General features: G+C 35.3%; 2 protein-coding genes across 9 annotated transcripts; one reads left to right on the top strand and one right to left on the bottom strand.

Moving 5' to 3' along the window:
- Positions 1 to 68: 68 nt before the first annotated feature.
- Positions 69 to 874, bottom strand: LOC140770537 (dof zinc finger protein 5-like). Its single transcript, XM_073111763.1, has one exon. The coding sequence runs from the start codon at positions 759 to 761 to the stop codon at positions 267 to 269; it is 495 nt and encodes a 164-aa protein (XP_072967864.1). The 5' UTR covers positions 762 to 874; the 3' UTR covers positions 69 to 266.
- Positions 875 to 6,823: 5,949 nt separating this feature from the next.
- On the top strand, positions 6,824 to 15,879 carry LOC140769904 (phosphatidate cytidylyltransferase 1-like). 8 transcript variants are annotated; one of them, XM_073110798.1, is made up of 13 exons: positions 6,824 to 6,964; positions 7,028 to 7,137; positions 7,580 to 7,674; positions 8,068 to 8,315; positions 8,463 to 8,614; positions 10,003 to 10,144; positions 11,028 to 11,184; positions 11,642 to 11,689; positions 11,800 to 11,886; positions 13,784 to 13,912; positions 14,011 to 14,067; positions 15,417 to 15,500; positions 15,587 to 15,879. In XM_073110798.1, exons 3-13 carry the CDS (start codon positions 7,597 to 7,599, stop codon positions 15,674 to 15,676), a joined length of 1,272 nt encoding a protein of 423 aa, XP_072966899.1. In that variant the 5' UTR covers positions 6,824 to 6,964; positions 7,028 to 7,137; positions 7,580 to 7,596; the 3' UTR covers positions 15,677 to 15,879. The 8 variants fall into 8 exon arrangements, with proteins under 8 accessions (XP_072966899.1, XP_072966895.1, XP_072966897.1 ...); XM_073110794.1 differs by having other exon boundaries at positions 7,031 to 7,168; XM_073110796.1 differs by having other exon boundaries at positions 7,031 to 7,164.
- Positions 15,880 to 17,126: the final 1,247 nt, after the last annotated feature.

Genomic DNA, 17,126 nt, shown 5'->3' on the forward strand with positions numbered 1-17,126 from the left:
TAGATTAAGGAGATGTTTTAACATTCCATTTAGTTTCTCATGCAAATGCTCATAAAAGAGAGATAAAAGATAGAAATCGATGGTCACATCTGGTGATGTGCTAATTCATTCAAGCTGTACACAGTACGATACACGACACATGGAGGCAAACCATTGGAAGAAAGAAGAACCCACACCCACACCGTTTTACCTCACCTCACCTCACCTCACCTCACCACATCAAACCTTTCCATGTGCGAGCCGCCTCACACCGTACGAAATCCGAGTCAACGGAGCCTATCGCTGAACCCCCGGTCCAGGATCCACCGGTCCACCTCGACCAGCTCGCCGCAAGAGAGCGAACCCGACGACGGCGCCGGCGACGGGAAGTCCAGTACGGTCGAGGCGGCTGCGCCGCCTCGGGTGGCGCCGGCGAGGCGATTCTTGCGGCGTCCCGCGCCGACGGGGACGTTGCGGAGCGCGCCGCCGGCGGTCCAGTAGCGGTGGCACGCCTTGCAGAAGTGGCGCGGTTGGTTCACGTTGTAGTTGTTGAAGTAGCAGAACTTGGTCTCCCGGCTCCGGCAGCGGGGGCACGGAAGAGCCGCCGCGGCCGCCGCCCTCTCCGCCGCCGCTGCGGTTTCTTCCGCCGCCGTGGCCTGCGGAGCCGGCGGCTGAGCCGCCGGCTCCTCCTCCTCCTTCGGCCTCCTGCGGTGATCCGGCTGGATGACCGTGCCGAAGAGCTTAAACCTCGGTGCGCCGCCGGTCGCCTCGACTTCCGCCATTATTGATGTCCAGAGATAGGGAGAGGAGTGGAGATGAGAGGAGAGAGAGAGAAGGGGGGGAGACCCATACAAGGAGGTATATAAACTATATAAGAGAGTGGAATAGGTCCTCATTTGGTATATATATATATATATATATATATATATGCCAATCCTTTTTTAATGCAATCTCTCACTGGATTTTGTTGGGTTTGTTTTATTATAGTGGCTAATCTCACTGATGTATTTAATGGGTAGATGTGAACTAGTTTGACAGAGGTGATAGGCATTAATGAAGGGGTAAATTTGGCATGGAATTTTGTTGGTCTGATAAAGTTTTCCTATCTTCTTCTTTTTTTTGGGTCACGTGTATTTATCTTATTTATATGAGTTTTTAGCTAATAACAAGATTTAGGTTGAATTCCTTCATACGTTTTTCATCAAAAAAAAAAACAAAAAAACCCACTAAATTCATACGTTTATTTATTTTTAAATATACACAATTGCCATGTTTATTATAAGTTTTAATGTGTCTAGATGTTGGTATGCGTAAAGGATGGTGGATATGATCCATTCTAATATGACGTGTATATAGTACTTCCTCACCCTATATAAATGGTATATAATCATATTTTATGTTATAGATCCGATTATGACATGTTCTTCCGGATGTGAAAAATATTTCCATACGACCACAAAACTAGTATTTTGTAGTCTTTGCTCGTATATATTTAAATCTCATTGTATATCTTTAGTTTTAAAAATAAAGTAGGACTCTAATAAATATAACAAGAGCCATTGCGGCTTTTCTTTCTCTCTATCTCTACAGTAGTAGGAAGCACTTAGAACTGAAAAAGGGGTCAGTAAAAAGGGAAAAGTAAGAAAAAGAACAAAAAAAAAAAAAAGAAAAAAAGAAAGAAAGAAAGAAGTGATAGCTTGCTTTAGACTTTAGCTTTGGATTCGTTTTTGCCTTTCTTCTCTACTTTTTTCTTTCTTTCTCCTCCCCTTTTATTTCCCAGTACGCAACTCTGGACTCTCTCTGTCTGATGGTTATGGTCAGAGTAGTCCAACACCAGTAGTTGTTAAGCCACTAATCCAATGGAACTCTCATTTATAAGGCATAAACAAACACTGATTATTGCACATAAATTAGAGCTATTCAGAGAATTAAGATTCTAACTTTTAACCAAACAGAATTGTAAATTATATTTCACCCAATGTATGAGAAAAGCTTCTATCAAAGATAGATACTTGATAAGATGTTTGCCTTCTAAAAAGTAGGGGAAGAACATCTTGGCTTTGGCTTCTTTCCAAACTACCATTGCCTATTACTGGCCAACCTTGATTGAGCTCTAAGTGTCAGATCAAAATAGAGGGAGGAGGAGGGGGAGGGGGGCTTATCTGTTAAGGAACATTCATAAAGCAATTCAAAAAGAAGGCTCACAACTTTAATCAATTGATCACTTTTTGGAGATATAACTATGTAAAAGGGGAACCTATCTTTTTCTTTCACTTGAAAAGGATATGCTTTTGGGGTACCTTTGGAGCTGCAACAATATTAAAAGCTGTAGGTCAGAAGAAAGTAGGAATTGGTTAGGTTGGAAAGGCCATCCTGCCATGTTGCTAGCTTTTTAAAAATTCTTTATTTTCTTGTATAATCCTCTATAATTCATATTTGTATGAATTATTTCCTAAAACACATAGTTTTTATATGTATACTGTTACAAATTCTTGTTTTTTTGCATGGATATTTCTTGAATTTATTTAGCGGTTAAAATTTAAAAAATTTAGACATAAAAAATGAAATTATTATTATTATTTTCTTCGTTTTTATCTTCTTTTGTTAAATTATTGAGACTTAACTTGAAAACTGACCGAGTGAATATCTATGCAAATACTAAAGTTAGAAGAATATATAAATAAATAAGGAATTTTTTAACAGTATATATATTAAAAAAAAAAAAAACTTTCCATGACCATGGCTAAATCTTAAAACAAAAGTAATCCTTTTAGAATAATGCCATTCCATTGAATTAAAATATAGTCAGGACAACCATTGCCTTTTTCTTTTCTAGGGTTCATCCCACCTCCACCATACCATTAATTAACACACAATTGTTTATGGGCAAATCCTGGAATTCCCAATGTTGGTGGACTGACTTTTGAGTCCTTTCTTCTTTCTTCTTTTGCTTTCTTTGAAGATAAGGAGGTTGGAAAAGTAGGTATGAATCTTGAGAGAGAGAGAGAGAGCAGGAGAAATCAACCATACTATATAAAGCTACACATTTTAAGTTTGGATTCTCTTAACCATTAGAGTGGGAGCTTTTGAATATTTTTTTCTTGAGCATTTGTCGAACATTCTTCATGTTTTTTATTGTAAATATATTCAAAAAATGAATTAATAAAAAGAACTCTTTGGGTATTTTTTCGGAAGATTAAAATGATTTTTTTTTTTTGCAAGATCACACATTTTATTTTATTCCGCTCGTAAAACTATATAGTTATTTATATACTGTAAACTTAAACACTTAATCTCTTTGTAGTTCAAAGCAGATTGCACTATTAGTTAAGAGCATAAGAAAACTTAATTAGTCCTAAATAGATATAATCTAACTTGAGAATGGTGAAGATAGTTTAGTTACTTAGTAACGTACTTTGAATACTTAAGTTTAACACACAGAGAATAAATATAAATTTTTTATTTACTATCTAGAAATTATATAGATGGTAAGAAAGGTTTTGGCATCATACTTCTATCTACTAAGATGAAAGACATGATATGCAAAGAGTGTTAGGACTTTTGGGTTGAGTCATGAAAACAGCGTGTTGTCACGTTTAAATGTTTGTATCAAGATAAAGTATCCTCTCTTTTATCTACTTCGTTAATTTCGAGCCCTCTTTTTTGACTGAGTGAACTAAGATTAGTTACAAACTCTTGGGAACAAATTAGATAGAAAAGTCAAACCCAAATCGTCTCACCTACGTAAATTAATTAGTAGATCCAAACAAATTTGTTTTTCTTTACCGTAAAATTCCAAGATTTTGAGAGAGAAAAACCAAACATGGAATAGAAAAGTGTATCCATATGTGATGTGAATGCTATCATGCTCATAGAAATTGACGTGCTATAACTGATTATCTATGAAATTTATTGTATCCGTGGTTGCAGAAGATATATATTATTATGGATAAAATTATTATTTTAGTGGCATAGTATTTTAGCTCAATAGCTCAATTCAGTTAATGATTCGATGGTGCAGTTAGTTTGAAGGAGTAACTCAGAAGTGCGATGGGTTTGAAGGAGCAATTTGATAGCGCGACGATTTTAGACAACTTACTGTATTAACTAAAGCAAGCTTGGTGGAGTCTAAGTGAATCTATATATATGAATGATTGACTCTTTATCCAACCCATATGAATGATAAAAAGAAACATAGGATATGCATACATTTATCTTTTAATACATTGAATCTTACTAAATTTCAAAGTTTATGCACCTAAATTCTTATCCTTTTATCAGTTATAACTAAATATTTAGGCCTTTTACCAATTATAACTAAATTAAAATTTTTAATTTTTCTAACATACATGATTAAACTAGACTTTGATTTTGAATGTTAGACAAATTTGTAGAGGATTGGACAAGTTTTTCGACGCATCTAAATTAGTACCGATTAAACTTTAGATTCTAAAGACATAATAAAATTCACATCTATTCAATATATTTATCATATCTTTATTTAAAATTTGACCGATATTATTTTAAATATGTTAAAAAGCTTACCCAATATTATCTTAGGTATTCAAATTTAACATCTAATTTGATTAAATATATTAAAAACAAATAGAGGTCATACTTTAGTCTAGATAGCATGGAAATAAAGTGAGAGGGTGATACAAATAAAATTATAAGAGGTGAAGTAAATTTAGACCTGATTATAAAAGGTAAAATATAATTTCCTCAAAAAAAATAATATAAAAAAGCGTTACCTCGTGGAGCTCCTCTTGGTCTCTTGGGTTATTTTATTGATATTTTGTGGAAGAATAATAAAGAAAGGCCAAGCTTTAGATCTTCCACAAAGAACGGTGGAATAGCACTTAATACTACCAGGTAGTAGTCACCCACTGACCCACTTGTGAATTATAAAAAGAATAGGAGTTGGTGGTCATCTAGAAAGATTAAATTCAAGTTATATTGAGCCTATTATCCTTTTATCATAAGATTTCTTTTGCAACTTAAATATTCCAATTCCGAGAGTGTTAAAATGCATGATATCTAATATAATATCAAAGCTAATCTTTTGATACGATAGAATAGCATATTTTATTATCTAGTGTTTATTCATACGTCATTAATTTACTACCTAATAATATAGACTTTTAAGTCAATTGATTATCTAACAAGTATGACTTAATTTATGGCAAAGATATGTGAAAATGACAACTCTGTGGCAACCATATGCCTCATTTATCTCAAGTATATCCTATTCACACTAGAAAAATAAGAGGGAGGGAGCTTAAAAAAAAAAGTGTATATATTTATATTATGTGAACAATAATTCTATTTAGTAGAGCTGCCACATGGCTGCAACTTAAGTGCACATCCCAAAGCTTAAATCCAGTCATCGTTTGAATTAAACAACAAAATCTCTCCTAGATCACGCAAAGAAAAAAGAGATGAGAAAAGAAGAGAATTTTGGATTTTCTAAAGTATTTGTCAAGAGCCCGATCAGGTTATTGTTATGCCATTCTTTAATTGTGATTAATTTTGCTTATTTCCTTATCATGTAGACTTGACAGTTTTTAATTGCAGATTATGTAGATAAGTTTGCAAAAGGGTCCAATCCTTATGATGAAACTATCTATGTCAGACAAATTCTACCTTTTGGAACTATTGTGATTTTAGATTTATTTTTTTCTCCTGTCTAACTTACTTGGTCGGCAGCTAGGGTTGTCAAGAAAAAGTCCTTGGCCTTGTTAGGCTCATCATGGGCTAGACTTGCTTAGACTCGTCCTTGGGCTTGTGAGGCTTGTGGATTCAAGCTTGGCTCGACTCAAAAATATAATTGAGCTAAGTCGAGTCGGCATTGGTGAGCTCAAGCTCGACTTGATTAGGCTCGGTACTACGTCACTATATCAGCATATATGTGTGTGTATTTAGAACTGTTGGATCTTACAGCTGCCTGCTAGTATGGTGTGTATATTGGAGGATACTTTGGGAAATCTAGTCTCTAACCTAAACTCATAGCCAAATCTAACTCTCACCTTTTTCAAACTCTTAAGTTTCGGTCAAAACCCTCTATGTGTGTGTGTATTTAGAACCATTGGATCTTACGTCTACAGGATAATATGACGTGTATATTGGAGAATACTTTGGAAAACCTAGTCTCTAACTGAAAGTCATCGCCAAATCCAACTCTCAACTTTCTCAAACTCTTAAGTTTCAATCAAAACCCTCGAGGCCTCAATTCTCCATCTCCAAGCCTCAAACTCATCGCCACCGACCACTAGCCACTGTCATTGCGTTGAGGTTGCCTCTAAAGTCCAAATCCTCACAATCTCGCTGACGTTGTCACCATGGGCCCCAGTCTCATCGACGTCCTACAACCGTTGATCTTGAGTCCAAATCCTCTCAACATCGCACAATTGCTTAACATGGATCTAAGTTTGTCTACTCCTTCACCTTGAGCTATTATTGCATATATCTTCTATTTTCATCTATGATAGTTATCTAGTCTAATCTGAATTTTACTGACTTTAGTTATGCTTAATGAGTTGTCGAATCGAGCTCGAGACTTATCAAGTTGGAGATGAGTCGAGCTAAGATAAGCTTTTGTTGTTCAACTTATTTATAGACTCAACTTGTTACCTAGTTTGATTCGGATCGAATTCGGGTAAAAATTCTTACATAATTCAATACATATTATGATACATATAGATTTTTTGCAAAATAAAATTGGATATGGATACGGTCAAGTAAACTTTTTCGAAGACGAATACGGATATCGGATAGCCGTGTACCTTATAATTTGTAAATAATATGCCCTACCCGCTAGATCCGACCCGTTAACCCATAATAAACCCTTACCCGATTACCCTCTTCATCTCGACTCTTCTTCTCGCCCTAGCCGCCTCCGCGACCTCGCCCTTACTGTACTTTCCCTCACTCTCTCCGACGGTCCGAGCGTGTCGGCACTGGGGCCCCTGTCTACCTCACCGCCGAGGTAACACGTATCTCTTCTCCTCTTTTGCCTCTAGATCCATGCATGAACTGGATCATCCCGCAGCAGGTTCTGCTCGCCGTGAGGAACGACGAGGAATTGGGGAAATTACTCGCCGGGGTCACGATCACCCACGGCGCGGTGCTTCCTAACATTATCCCCGTCGAAGTCGGCCAGTAAGGAGACGAAATCGACTGCAAAGGGCATGTAAAAAAAAAAAACAAACAAACTTATTATCAAATGAATCCTTGGATGACTATATTAGCACGGATAGAGTCCTCTTGTTATTGGCAAATCAAATTGAGAAACCTTGAAAAATATGAAATGAAATTTGTAATCTTTAAGCATTAGAGATAATAAGTTGGTTGATGTTAGAAACTATGAATAACATGATAGGGGATTTCATGAGGCGTTTAACAATTGACGTACAGCACTGCAGGAGCGAATATTTAGAAATTTCAGAAAAAATTTGTTCTACCTGTTACATGTATTATAGTTTTTTTTTTTCCAATGTAAATAGTTCTATCAAAAGTAAGCATGCAGAAGATTTGAGTAATTGGATGTTGTACTTTGAGTGCTGGTTTCTTAATTTCTTCTCATGAACTTGGGATTTGATAGATTGTGAAGTAGGAACCATGCAAAAGGATAGCAGCTCCAGTGACACTCCATCAAATCATGTGGGGCGTGTTCGGCATCGCAAACGCTCTAATGAGGTTAGTTAGCTGATGATCCTTGCGAAATAGTATGCTAGTTACTCTCCAATTCTGCTTATTTTTAAGTTTCTGTAACATGTCGGCAACCAGCATGAGTGAACGAGAGAAACAATGTTGCCAAGGGTTTAGGGTTCCTCGAGATGCTTATTTTTAAGTCAAATCACTTTGCTTGCGCCCTTTGTTCTGTTTTCCACTCTTATGATTTTCAATGTTTGCTAGCTTGACATTGAAAAAGTGAATAGTCATAGGGATAATTTTTATCTGCTCGGTTCTCTTCGCATTACTGTATCCTGATGTATGTGGTTCAGGACTAAAAAGTTTATAGTCTATATGAGGGATATTGCTATTATGTTGCTACTTTCTTTAAGCTAACATCAATGACTATCCTTTTAGGTTCCTCCAGATGCAAATAAAGAACCAAATTTGCTCGTTAATGACAGGAGCAAATATAAATCAATGCTTATTCGTACATACTCCTCATTATGGATGATAGGAGGTTTTGTGTTGATAATATACATGGGTCATCTATACATCTGGGCTATGATTGTTGTCATTCAAATTTTTATGGCTAAGGAACTGTTTAATCTACTCCGAACAGCCAACGAAGAGAGACAACTTCCTGGATTCAGACTCTTAAATTGGTATTCCTCTTTTCACTTTTTCTGTAATGAACTCATATAATATCAAATTGCCATTCGTCGTCCTGTTATTTTGTTTGAGTGAACATGATTGAGCAATAGTTCTGCATCAAATCGTTTAGACAATTTCTCTTTTTTAAATTTTTGCAGGCACTTTTTCTTCACTGCAATGTTGTTTACCTACGGTCGCTTTCTCAGTAAACAACTTGTTAACACTGTAACATCAGATAAGTTGTTATATCAGCTTGTGAGCGGGCTCATCAAGTATCAGATGTTTATTTGCTACTTTCTTTATATTGCAGGTAATTGTGATTTCTTCATTTAACATATGAGTACTATTCCTATTGTAAACCTTAGGACAAAATGCCTAGGAAACCTTAATGTTTCACATGAGTTTTCTTACTACAAGAGAATATTAGATAATTGTCGGTCCTTCCCTTCCATGATCCGGAAGGAACTACTCATAATTGTTTACCTTCTTATTTCGTGGGCTGTCGAATTGCTCTCTTTTATGATGTTATTGCAGGCAAATCTTATATAAGATGAAAGATGATGAGCTGCGTTGCATGAGGATATATAATCAATGATGGGTAAGCTTATAAGTGATCTAAGGACCAATGGATATACAAATCATCTAAACGAATTAGGAAAACATAACAAAGTGTAAGATGAAAAGGCTATTACTATTTATGACAATTACTATCATGATTCATGAGTGATCCATGACTTCAGAATTTAGACATCAAGAGCTAGAATGTGAATGTACCTCCATTGGTAAGTAATTAAATTCAGCACAATCCTCTGGTACTAACAGATATGCCCATCAAGAGCTAGAATGTGAATGTACCTCCATTGGTAAGTAATTAAATTCAGTACAATCATCTGGTACTAACAGACATGAGGATAAAATTGAACAACAGTAGGCTCCCCGTTTTGCTTTAGGATGAAATTGCACATGGGTGGTAAGAGCCTTGTCAAAACATTTGACTAGCAATTTTGACAAAATGATTTTCTAATTTAAGCAATCCATATGATCCCATAACTTACTGTTAACACAATATATAAATGTCTCTGCAGAATGCAAATTATTTTCAATACGAAATTTTAATTTAATGCATGTAGTCAGTTAGATCCCCACTGATAGATTTATAAAAATTTGAAGATGTTTATCGACTTAACATTATTAAACTTCTAGATTTTTTAGTCTTTTGTATTATTTTCTATCTTTTAGATTTTTGCTGGTGTTAATTGTTTAACAAATGATTGTTTACCATATGAATATACTGTTGGCATTTACTATATTGGTTATACCTTATTGTCTTTGATAGTTTGTAGTAAGGCTTTTCTTTTCTTACTAAGACTCACAAGAAGCTGCCACAATCTTTTGGAACTATTGACATTGAAAGCTCATGTACCAAAACTCAGTTTCATTTGGAAAATACAAAAGTTTTGTCTTTTGGTTAGATACTTTAAATTCAGATACATAAAAAGTGTGGTGAATTGTTGAAAATATGGCTCTTGTCTGATTGCTTACTAAATCAGTATTCTCTTCTCTAGTTAGTCAGGTGGCTTAACTGAATGATAAGATAGTTGTCAGATCAAGAGTTCTTTATATTATGTTTCCTTACTGTGCATTTTCAGATATCCATGCATTAACAGTGAAGTAATCAACGTTTTATTGATGGCCTAGGATTTGTATGGTTCATTCTCACTTTGAAGAAAAAGATGTACAAGTATCAGTTTAGCCAATATGCGTGGACGCACATGATCCTTCTGATGGTTTTTGCCCAGTCTTCTTTTACTGTGGCAAATATATTTGAAGGAATATTCTGGTAAACTTTGTTGATGAATGTTTTGTATTCTGACATGAGTAAAGTAAAAAGTTAATCTGATGAAACATATTTGACTTGTGTTTTTCTTGTATGAAAAACATTTTAGATTTTTCTTTTAGTTGCTCATTTGATACTTACTCTTATTAAACATAGTTTAGTCATTGAGTGAACCAAATATCTATATCCTCTATTCTCAATCATGTGTACATAAATATGGATATTAGAATGGCATAAATACGCATGACTCTAGGAAAATGAGATAGCTTTCCTCATCATTGACATTGAGGAACTTAGCAACAATGAAAATGTTTCTTATCGTATATGCCCACTATTTCTTATATGGATCTTGTTATAAGCATTTCATTAAACAAACTGTAGTTATAAGTTATATCTTCTGTATTCTTCTGTAGTATATGATAAGTAGGCAGGATTGTTGAGGAGTTGTATATGAGGAGTTGTATATCTATAGTTTTTTTTTTTGTGTATAAATTTTATCAGAAAGGATCAGAAAGGCATGTTTCTTGGGTTTTCAACTTTTGGGTAGTTCAGGACATCTCGCTTTAAACAATTTCATACATTTCAAATACCATTTCTTTCTTTAATACAAGGTGAGCTAACATTTATTATTTAGTGCCTTTCTATTTTTGCAACTCCATTGACCTTCCCTCCAGATGGGAATTCAGGTCTAATGTTTAACTCGACAGTTCTCTTGATTTGAACATCTTCCTTGCTGGTTATGCATATGAAATGGAGCAAAAGAATTTTTGTTTTTGTTTTAATTGTTTCATTAGATACAACAAATAGTAGCTCTGCTTTTACTTTTAAACTACTGTTCTACTCAAAAGTATGTTATCATTTATGCAAAGAGTTGGTTTGTATGCAGGTTCCTCTTACCAGCTTCACTCATCGTGATCAATGACATTGCTGCATATTTCTTTGGATTCTTCTTTGGTAGAACACCTTTAATCAAACTCTCTCCAAAGAAAACATGGGAGGGTTTTATTGGTGCATCAGTGACAACTATGTTCTCTGCGTTTGTGGTAAACATGATAGGCTCTCTCCATTGTTAATAGCTTTTCTATTATCTTGTTCTTTGTTAGTTTGATTACTTCTAGTAGGCTTTTCTGGTCCTGTTGTTATTGTTCAGAGGTACTTTGTTCTTATATGGCAACTAAGCAATTTATGTTAGATTTGTTTCAAATGTTATTTCAATGACATAAATAGTTATATCACAATATATTAAGGAAATCAACTAAGTGGATCAAAGTCATTCCAGTCTTTTCAATCTGTCCTTTTACTTCTTCTTTGTTAGCTGTTTTTCAGCTACAGAAAACTGGTATATATTCTTTGAATTAATTTCATTCCGTTTGCAAATTTAACAAGCAAGCACTTATTCATGGGAGCTGCTAGTCAATCTATAGAGCTTAGCATCTTATTGACAAACTTTATGTACCATCAAACAGAGTCCAACCATTACAATTTTATTGTTTTGTGCAGTTAGCAAATGTAATGGGTCGCTTCCAATGGTTAACATGTCCAAGAAAGGTGTTCTTTCTTTCTTTGTTTCTTTCTCTAAGTTGCATGAATGATTTTGATTGACATTACTGTCTTTATAATGTTATTTGTTGATTGATTTAGCCTTAAACTACTTACAGGACTTGTCCACCGGGTGGCTGCACTGTGATCCTGGTCCCATGTTTAAGCCAGAATACTATTCATTACATGGATGGGTACCTCAGTGGGTGAGAAAACACTTAAACTTCACCTGCATGTAATGATGTAAATTTCCTTTTGTCTGCCTCTGCAAGAGGGATCTATCTTTGTTGACAAGATGGTTGCCTTTTTCAAGTAAACATTTAAAAGATTGTCTTTATGCCTTTTGGTTTATTCTGGACAGAAATGGGTCTCTGGTTCTCTTCTTTGCAGCTAGAGTTATTTTAAATATGATATGCATTTCTAAGATTCGTGTAAGCATCTGATCTGCTTATACGGCTAAGCTTGTTTGGTTTAGCTCCATTGTGAATTAAAGGTTAAGGGATGCATGCTAAGTCCTCGTTATTTGGTTAATTTGTTGATGAATGTCGATACCTAATTATGTTGCCTGTCCTAGATCGAGTTAAATAGCCACTGGTAATTTGTATTCTTCCTGACTGTAGATCCTTTGGTACACTGTCAATTATCTTCATCCATAGTAACATAAAAATCTGAATTTGTTGATTCTTTTTCTGCTACTGATGTCATGTGCTAACTTATGACCTGTATAAGGGCACATGCATGGATTTCCATGCTGGCATAGTACAGACAAGTGGCACGAGGGGTGCCGCTCGACACTCCTCTCTCATCCCTACAAAGCCATCGGAGGAGGAAAATAATGGTGGATCATCCACTACTTTAAGTTAGATATGCAAAGCAAAGCAGGTCCTTTTATTCTTGACCTGTTAAGAGCTTTTAAAATTTTTCTTTAACATTGGTTAGGGCACACGCAAGAGAGAAAGAGAGGAGGGCAGCGGTGAGTGGCAGAAGCTCCCTCTCCCTCTCTTGCATGGGGTGGCAATGAAGTTCTATTCTTGCAGCACAGTCGGCAGGTGTCATGACACGTGCCTTGCCATGCCAAAACCTTGGGCCATGACTAGAGAACAATCTAGATTGTGCTGTCAACTGAGATTTATCTGCAATGCCTTTGGCTGTTTGTTCGTGCAATGGCGATATACTTGCCAACTGAAAAAGAGATAGGTTAAGCCTACCAAATTATGAAAAATGTAAATCTGATGAGAAACATATGTTACTGTTGGCTTTCTGTTTGTTGAGAGTAAATTCCCAAGTGAATGGAGAGATGGGCCAACTTTGTAATATATATGAAGGCTGAAATAAATCATCTACAAACTTTGCATTTATTTATCATTAAAATACCATTAGTTAATCAGATGTTAGGATTTTGTAACTGTTAAGAAAACATCACTATTTTCATGTTAATCCAGATTATGCACAATTGGCTCAAGATTTAGTGAATGATCAAAAGGGCCTTAGCCTAAAAAGTATTTTCTTTTTATTGGCATAAACTTGATAGTTGGGTAGAGTGATTTCAACAAGAAGTAGGACGACGGATGGTGGTGCTGGAGAAGTTGGGGTGGTGGGGGTCAAGTCATATTGTAAAGAAATGGTCTGATAACATAAGGGGAAGTCTAATGGAGATGAAGTTACTGCAGGAAGGGGACTGGACAAGTGAAAGCAGAAGGTTTGCTGAGTTGGTGGAGAAGAGTGTAAAAGTGAAGTGCGACAGGCCCTAAATTGATGAAGAACATTGAGGATACATATTTGTAACTTTATTTTACTTATTGATATGGTTAGAGAGAGGTGAAGAGATTGGAGGGAGAGAAGAGGGAGTGATATGTTGAATTATTACTTTGGTGTATTTTACTTCTCAATGGTCTGTTAAGGAGTAATATACCCGTAAACATTTAAAATGTTATGCACGTGATTACTTGACTTTGTTTTTAGCTTATTTTCTTTTGTTTATTTATCTGTTTCTTTTCCTTATGATTAATATCTAATATATATATATATATATATATATATATTTTTTTTTTTCTTTTTTTTTTCTGTTATTCCGTATCTAATCTGCTTCTTTTCTCCCTGCAGTGCCCTTGGAAAGAGGTTCCAGTTTTACCTGTGCAGTGGCATGCTTTAGCTCTAGGTTTATTTGCATCAATAATAGCACCATTTGGAGGATTTTTTGCAAGTGGTTTCAAAAGGGCTTTTAAGTTTAAGGTGCTCATTTGCTGATTACAGAATTAAAATTATTCGAATTGGAACGTACTATCTCATAACATGTTGTCTTTTTATTTATTTATTTGAAATTTTTGTAGGATTTTGGCGACAGCATTCCCGGTCATGGTGGAATTACTGATAGAATGGATTGTCAAGTAAGTTTCTTTGACTTCAGATAATTCTTAGTGTCAGAATTTAGATTGGGATCTGGGTGATACTTGTATCTTTCTTCTAATCCACCATACTTCAAATGCTAGTAAAATACTTAGCTTTAAGCAAAAGTGCTGGACTCTTTTATTTGTGGTTTGTCTTGCACAAACTTGAACTTAATGGGTCAATGATCTGTACTTGAACAATATATCACACATGAACATAAGAAACTAACTGTAAGCTCCATTTTACTGGTTTGAACTAGAATCCAAGTTCTTTCGTCACAAAAAAAGAACCCCCCTAAAATTCAAGTTCTTCAAAGTAAGAGCTACATCAAATATTGTTCACACTTCTAAGTTTTCCTTGGTAACACAAATTCAAGGTTTGTATTCTCAATCAATTCTATGTACTTTGCTTCTTGCATGTAGGCTATAAAGCTTTTGTTTTGTGATTGAGAAAATATTTTAGTTTCCATAATCTAAAAAGAAGATGCCTTCCAAATGAGAGTAATTGTATTACTTCTTTCATATGCCATCTGCACAAATTTATTTACTGCTTTTCATCATGCTCTGACTCAGCTTTTATCACAATTCTACTGACTGAGAATAACTACGGGTAAGACTCCAAAAGAGAAATTTAGGGTGGGCAATAAATGTTCACCTGCCAATCCAAAGACTACCAACTTGTTAGTTTGCCTCCAAAAAAATCATGGTCCATTAGCTATTAGGTTGGGAGCCAGGAGCGGATCCCATGTGCATGGACCTAAAGCTGATCAGTATCTTGGATTTGGACTGGTTTCTGATCCTGATAGTGGTATCTGGTATGGCAGACACTACCTGGATCTTGCATGGAACTAATCTAACACAATTCTTGCCTTGCGTGGTGGTTGACATTCTCTTATAGAGCTAAGATACTTAAACAAATAATTTATGTTCTTATTTGCCATGTTGATTTTCTTTTAAGCTCTTAGAAAGAATAATAAATTTGTATTGCTGTGAAATTTTTTTAACCTCATGTATGAGGAATTGGAGATAGAATTTTAGTTAGCTAGAATGCACCCGAAGCATTTTATGTACTCTTGTTTCATATTTGTATAATAACAGGAAAAAGGAAGAAATTATTTTGTCCCATTGAATTTCCTTGTCCTAAGCTGTTTTCCATCTAAAGAAACAAAAGCAGTAAAGTCAAATGTTTGTAACGACGACAGTTGTTGATCTTCGTTGCTTATTTTCTTTGTGAACTGTATTGTGTAACACTGAGGGAGAAAGAATACCAACAAATATTGAACACAAAGAGAAAAAAAGTTGCAACTTGTATTTCTGTGCTGAACTAGTTTCTTTGCTATTTGTTTTAGATGGTTATGGCCGTATTTGCATACATATACCATCAATCATTTGTCATGTCTCAGAACTATTCAGTTGAGATGATTCTGGAGCAGGTACCGCATTTCTCCCCTTTCTGCTATTTAGTTCTTTTGTTATTCTTTATGGCATATCACCAGAAACAATTTTGCTTCTTGTCTAGATCCTAAGGAACCTCACTTTTGAGGAGCAGCATATTCTATACGACCAGCTTGGGAAGATCTTTTACGAAAGGAACTTGATGCAAACCTAAATCCACTGGTGTAGTTGATTATTTACGCCTCTATGTCACATGTACATGGTGATGTGTACTAAATGCTGAGGCGATCACATAGTTCCAATTCTATGTATAGTTCTCCTAAAATGCAATACCGTACTTCCTATTTCCAACGTTGTATAGAATTTGATGATATATAATTGTTTAATTGTATTTAGGTGTGATCTTCCTCTTCTAGTACTTATTCATCTACTTTTTGTTTAGTGTATGGAAGTTTGTTACGTTTTGTATTCTTAACCTCAGCGTAGCACAAAATTTGGAAAATTCGTGGTTGGTTTACCTTGAACAACATGCCATCTGGAATGTACCATGGATAATGCATGTTGTGGGACCTCTTTATCTTGCATATGAATTTAAAGCTGGAGGAATTCATTTAGGTTAGCAAGCAGGTATTGCATCTTGTTGATATTTTCTAGCGTTTAATCTTTTACTTCATTATATACCATGGTTAATGCATGTTGTGGGACCTCTTTATCTTGCATATGAATTTAAAGCTGGATGGTTAATGCATGTTGTGGGACTTCTTTATCTTGCACATGAATTTAAAGCTGGAGGAATTCATTTAGGTTAGCAAGCAGGTATTGCATCTTGTTGATATTTTCTAGCGTTTAATCTTTTACTTCATTATATACCATGGTTAATGCATGTTGTGGGACCTCTTTATCTTGCATATGAATTTAAAGCTGGATGGTTAATGCATGTTGTGGGACTTCTTTATCTTGCATATGAATTTAAAGCTGGAGGAATTCATTTAGGTTAGCAAGCAGGTATTTCATCTTGTTGATATTTTCTAGCGTTTAATCTTTTACTTCATTATATACCATGGTTAATGCATGTTGTGGGACCTCTTTATCTTGCATATGAATTTAAAGCTGGAGGAATTCATTTAGGTTAGCAAGCAGGTATTGCATCTTGTTGATATTTTCGAGCTTTTAATCTTTTACTTCATTATATGTGGCTTAGATGGGAGAAACCGGTAAATGGAAGAAAGGATTATTGTAGTCGGCCCTATCTTAGATGAGAAAGGTTGTTGACGTAATCAATTGCTAGTTCTTTTATTGCATGAGAAATATAAGACAGTGAGTTTGGCATCGCAGTCATGAACTCATCCGTTGAGCTCGTGATTATATCGTATTGATCCACACTCCTAGCATCAGTTTCAAGAAGTAAAAATGTTATCGACAACGGATTAGTGCTATTCACCAATTCCTTTTCCAAAAAGGAAAAAGTAAAGCCATAATTTCTTGAAAAAAAGTCGCTATTCTTCTAACACAGTTTGTGTTCTCTCTCTTTTCTTATTTACCATAAGCAAATCCGAAGTCCATCTGAAGCGCAGTTAAATCGCCACAATTCTAGCTACTATGATCAGAAATAAAAAACCAGCCATCTGTACCAACTATAATCAGATAGAATTGATGGACAAATT

The sequence above is a fragment of the Typha angustifolia genome, chromosome 11 (genome assembly GCF_048772165.1).
Source record: "Typha angustifolia cultivar Huaian chromosome 11, ASM4877216v1, whole genome shotgun sequence".
Classification (NCBI taxonomy): domain Eukaryota; kingdom Viridiplantae; phylum Streptophyta; class Magnoliopsida; order Poales; family Typhaceae; genus Typha; species Typha angustifolia.

Coding starts and splice junctions, on each gene's coding strand:
- LOC140770537 (XM_073111763.1), bottom strand. CDS start 761: ATGGCGGAAGTCGAGGCGACCGGCGGCGCACCGAGGTTTAAGCTCTTC.
- LOC140769904 (XM_073110793.1), top strand. CDS start 7,597: ATGCAAAAGGATAGCAGCTCCAGTGACACTCCATCAAATCATGTGGGG. Junction 10,145..11,027: donor ATATTTGAAGGAATATTCTG/GTAAACTTTGTT, acceptor GTTTGTATGCAG/GTTCCTCTTACCAGCTTCAC. Junction 14,068..15,416: donor CTGATAGAATGGATTGTCAA/GTAAGTTTCTTT, acceptor TATTTGTTTTAG/ATGGTTATGGCCGTATTTGC.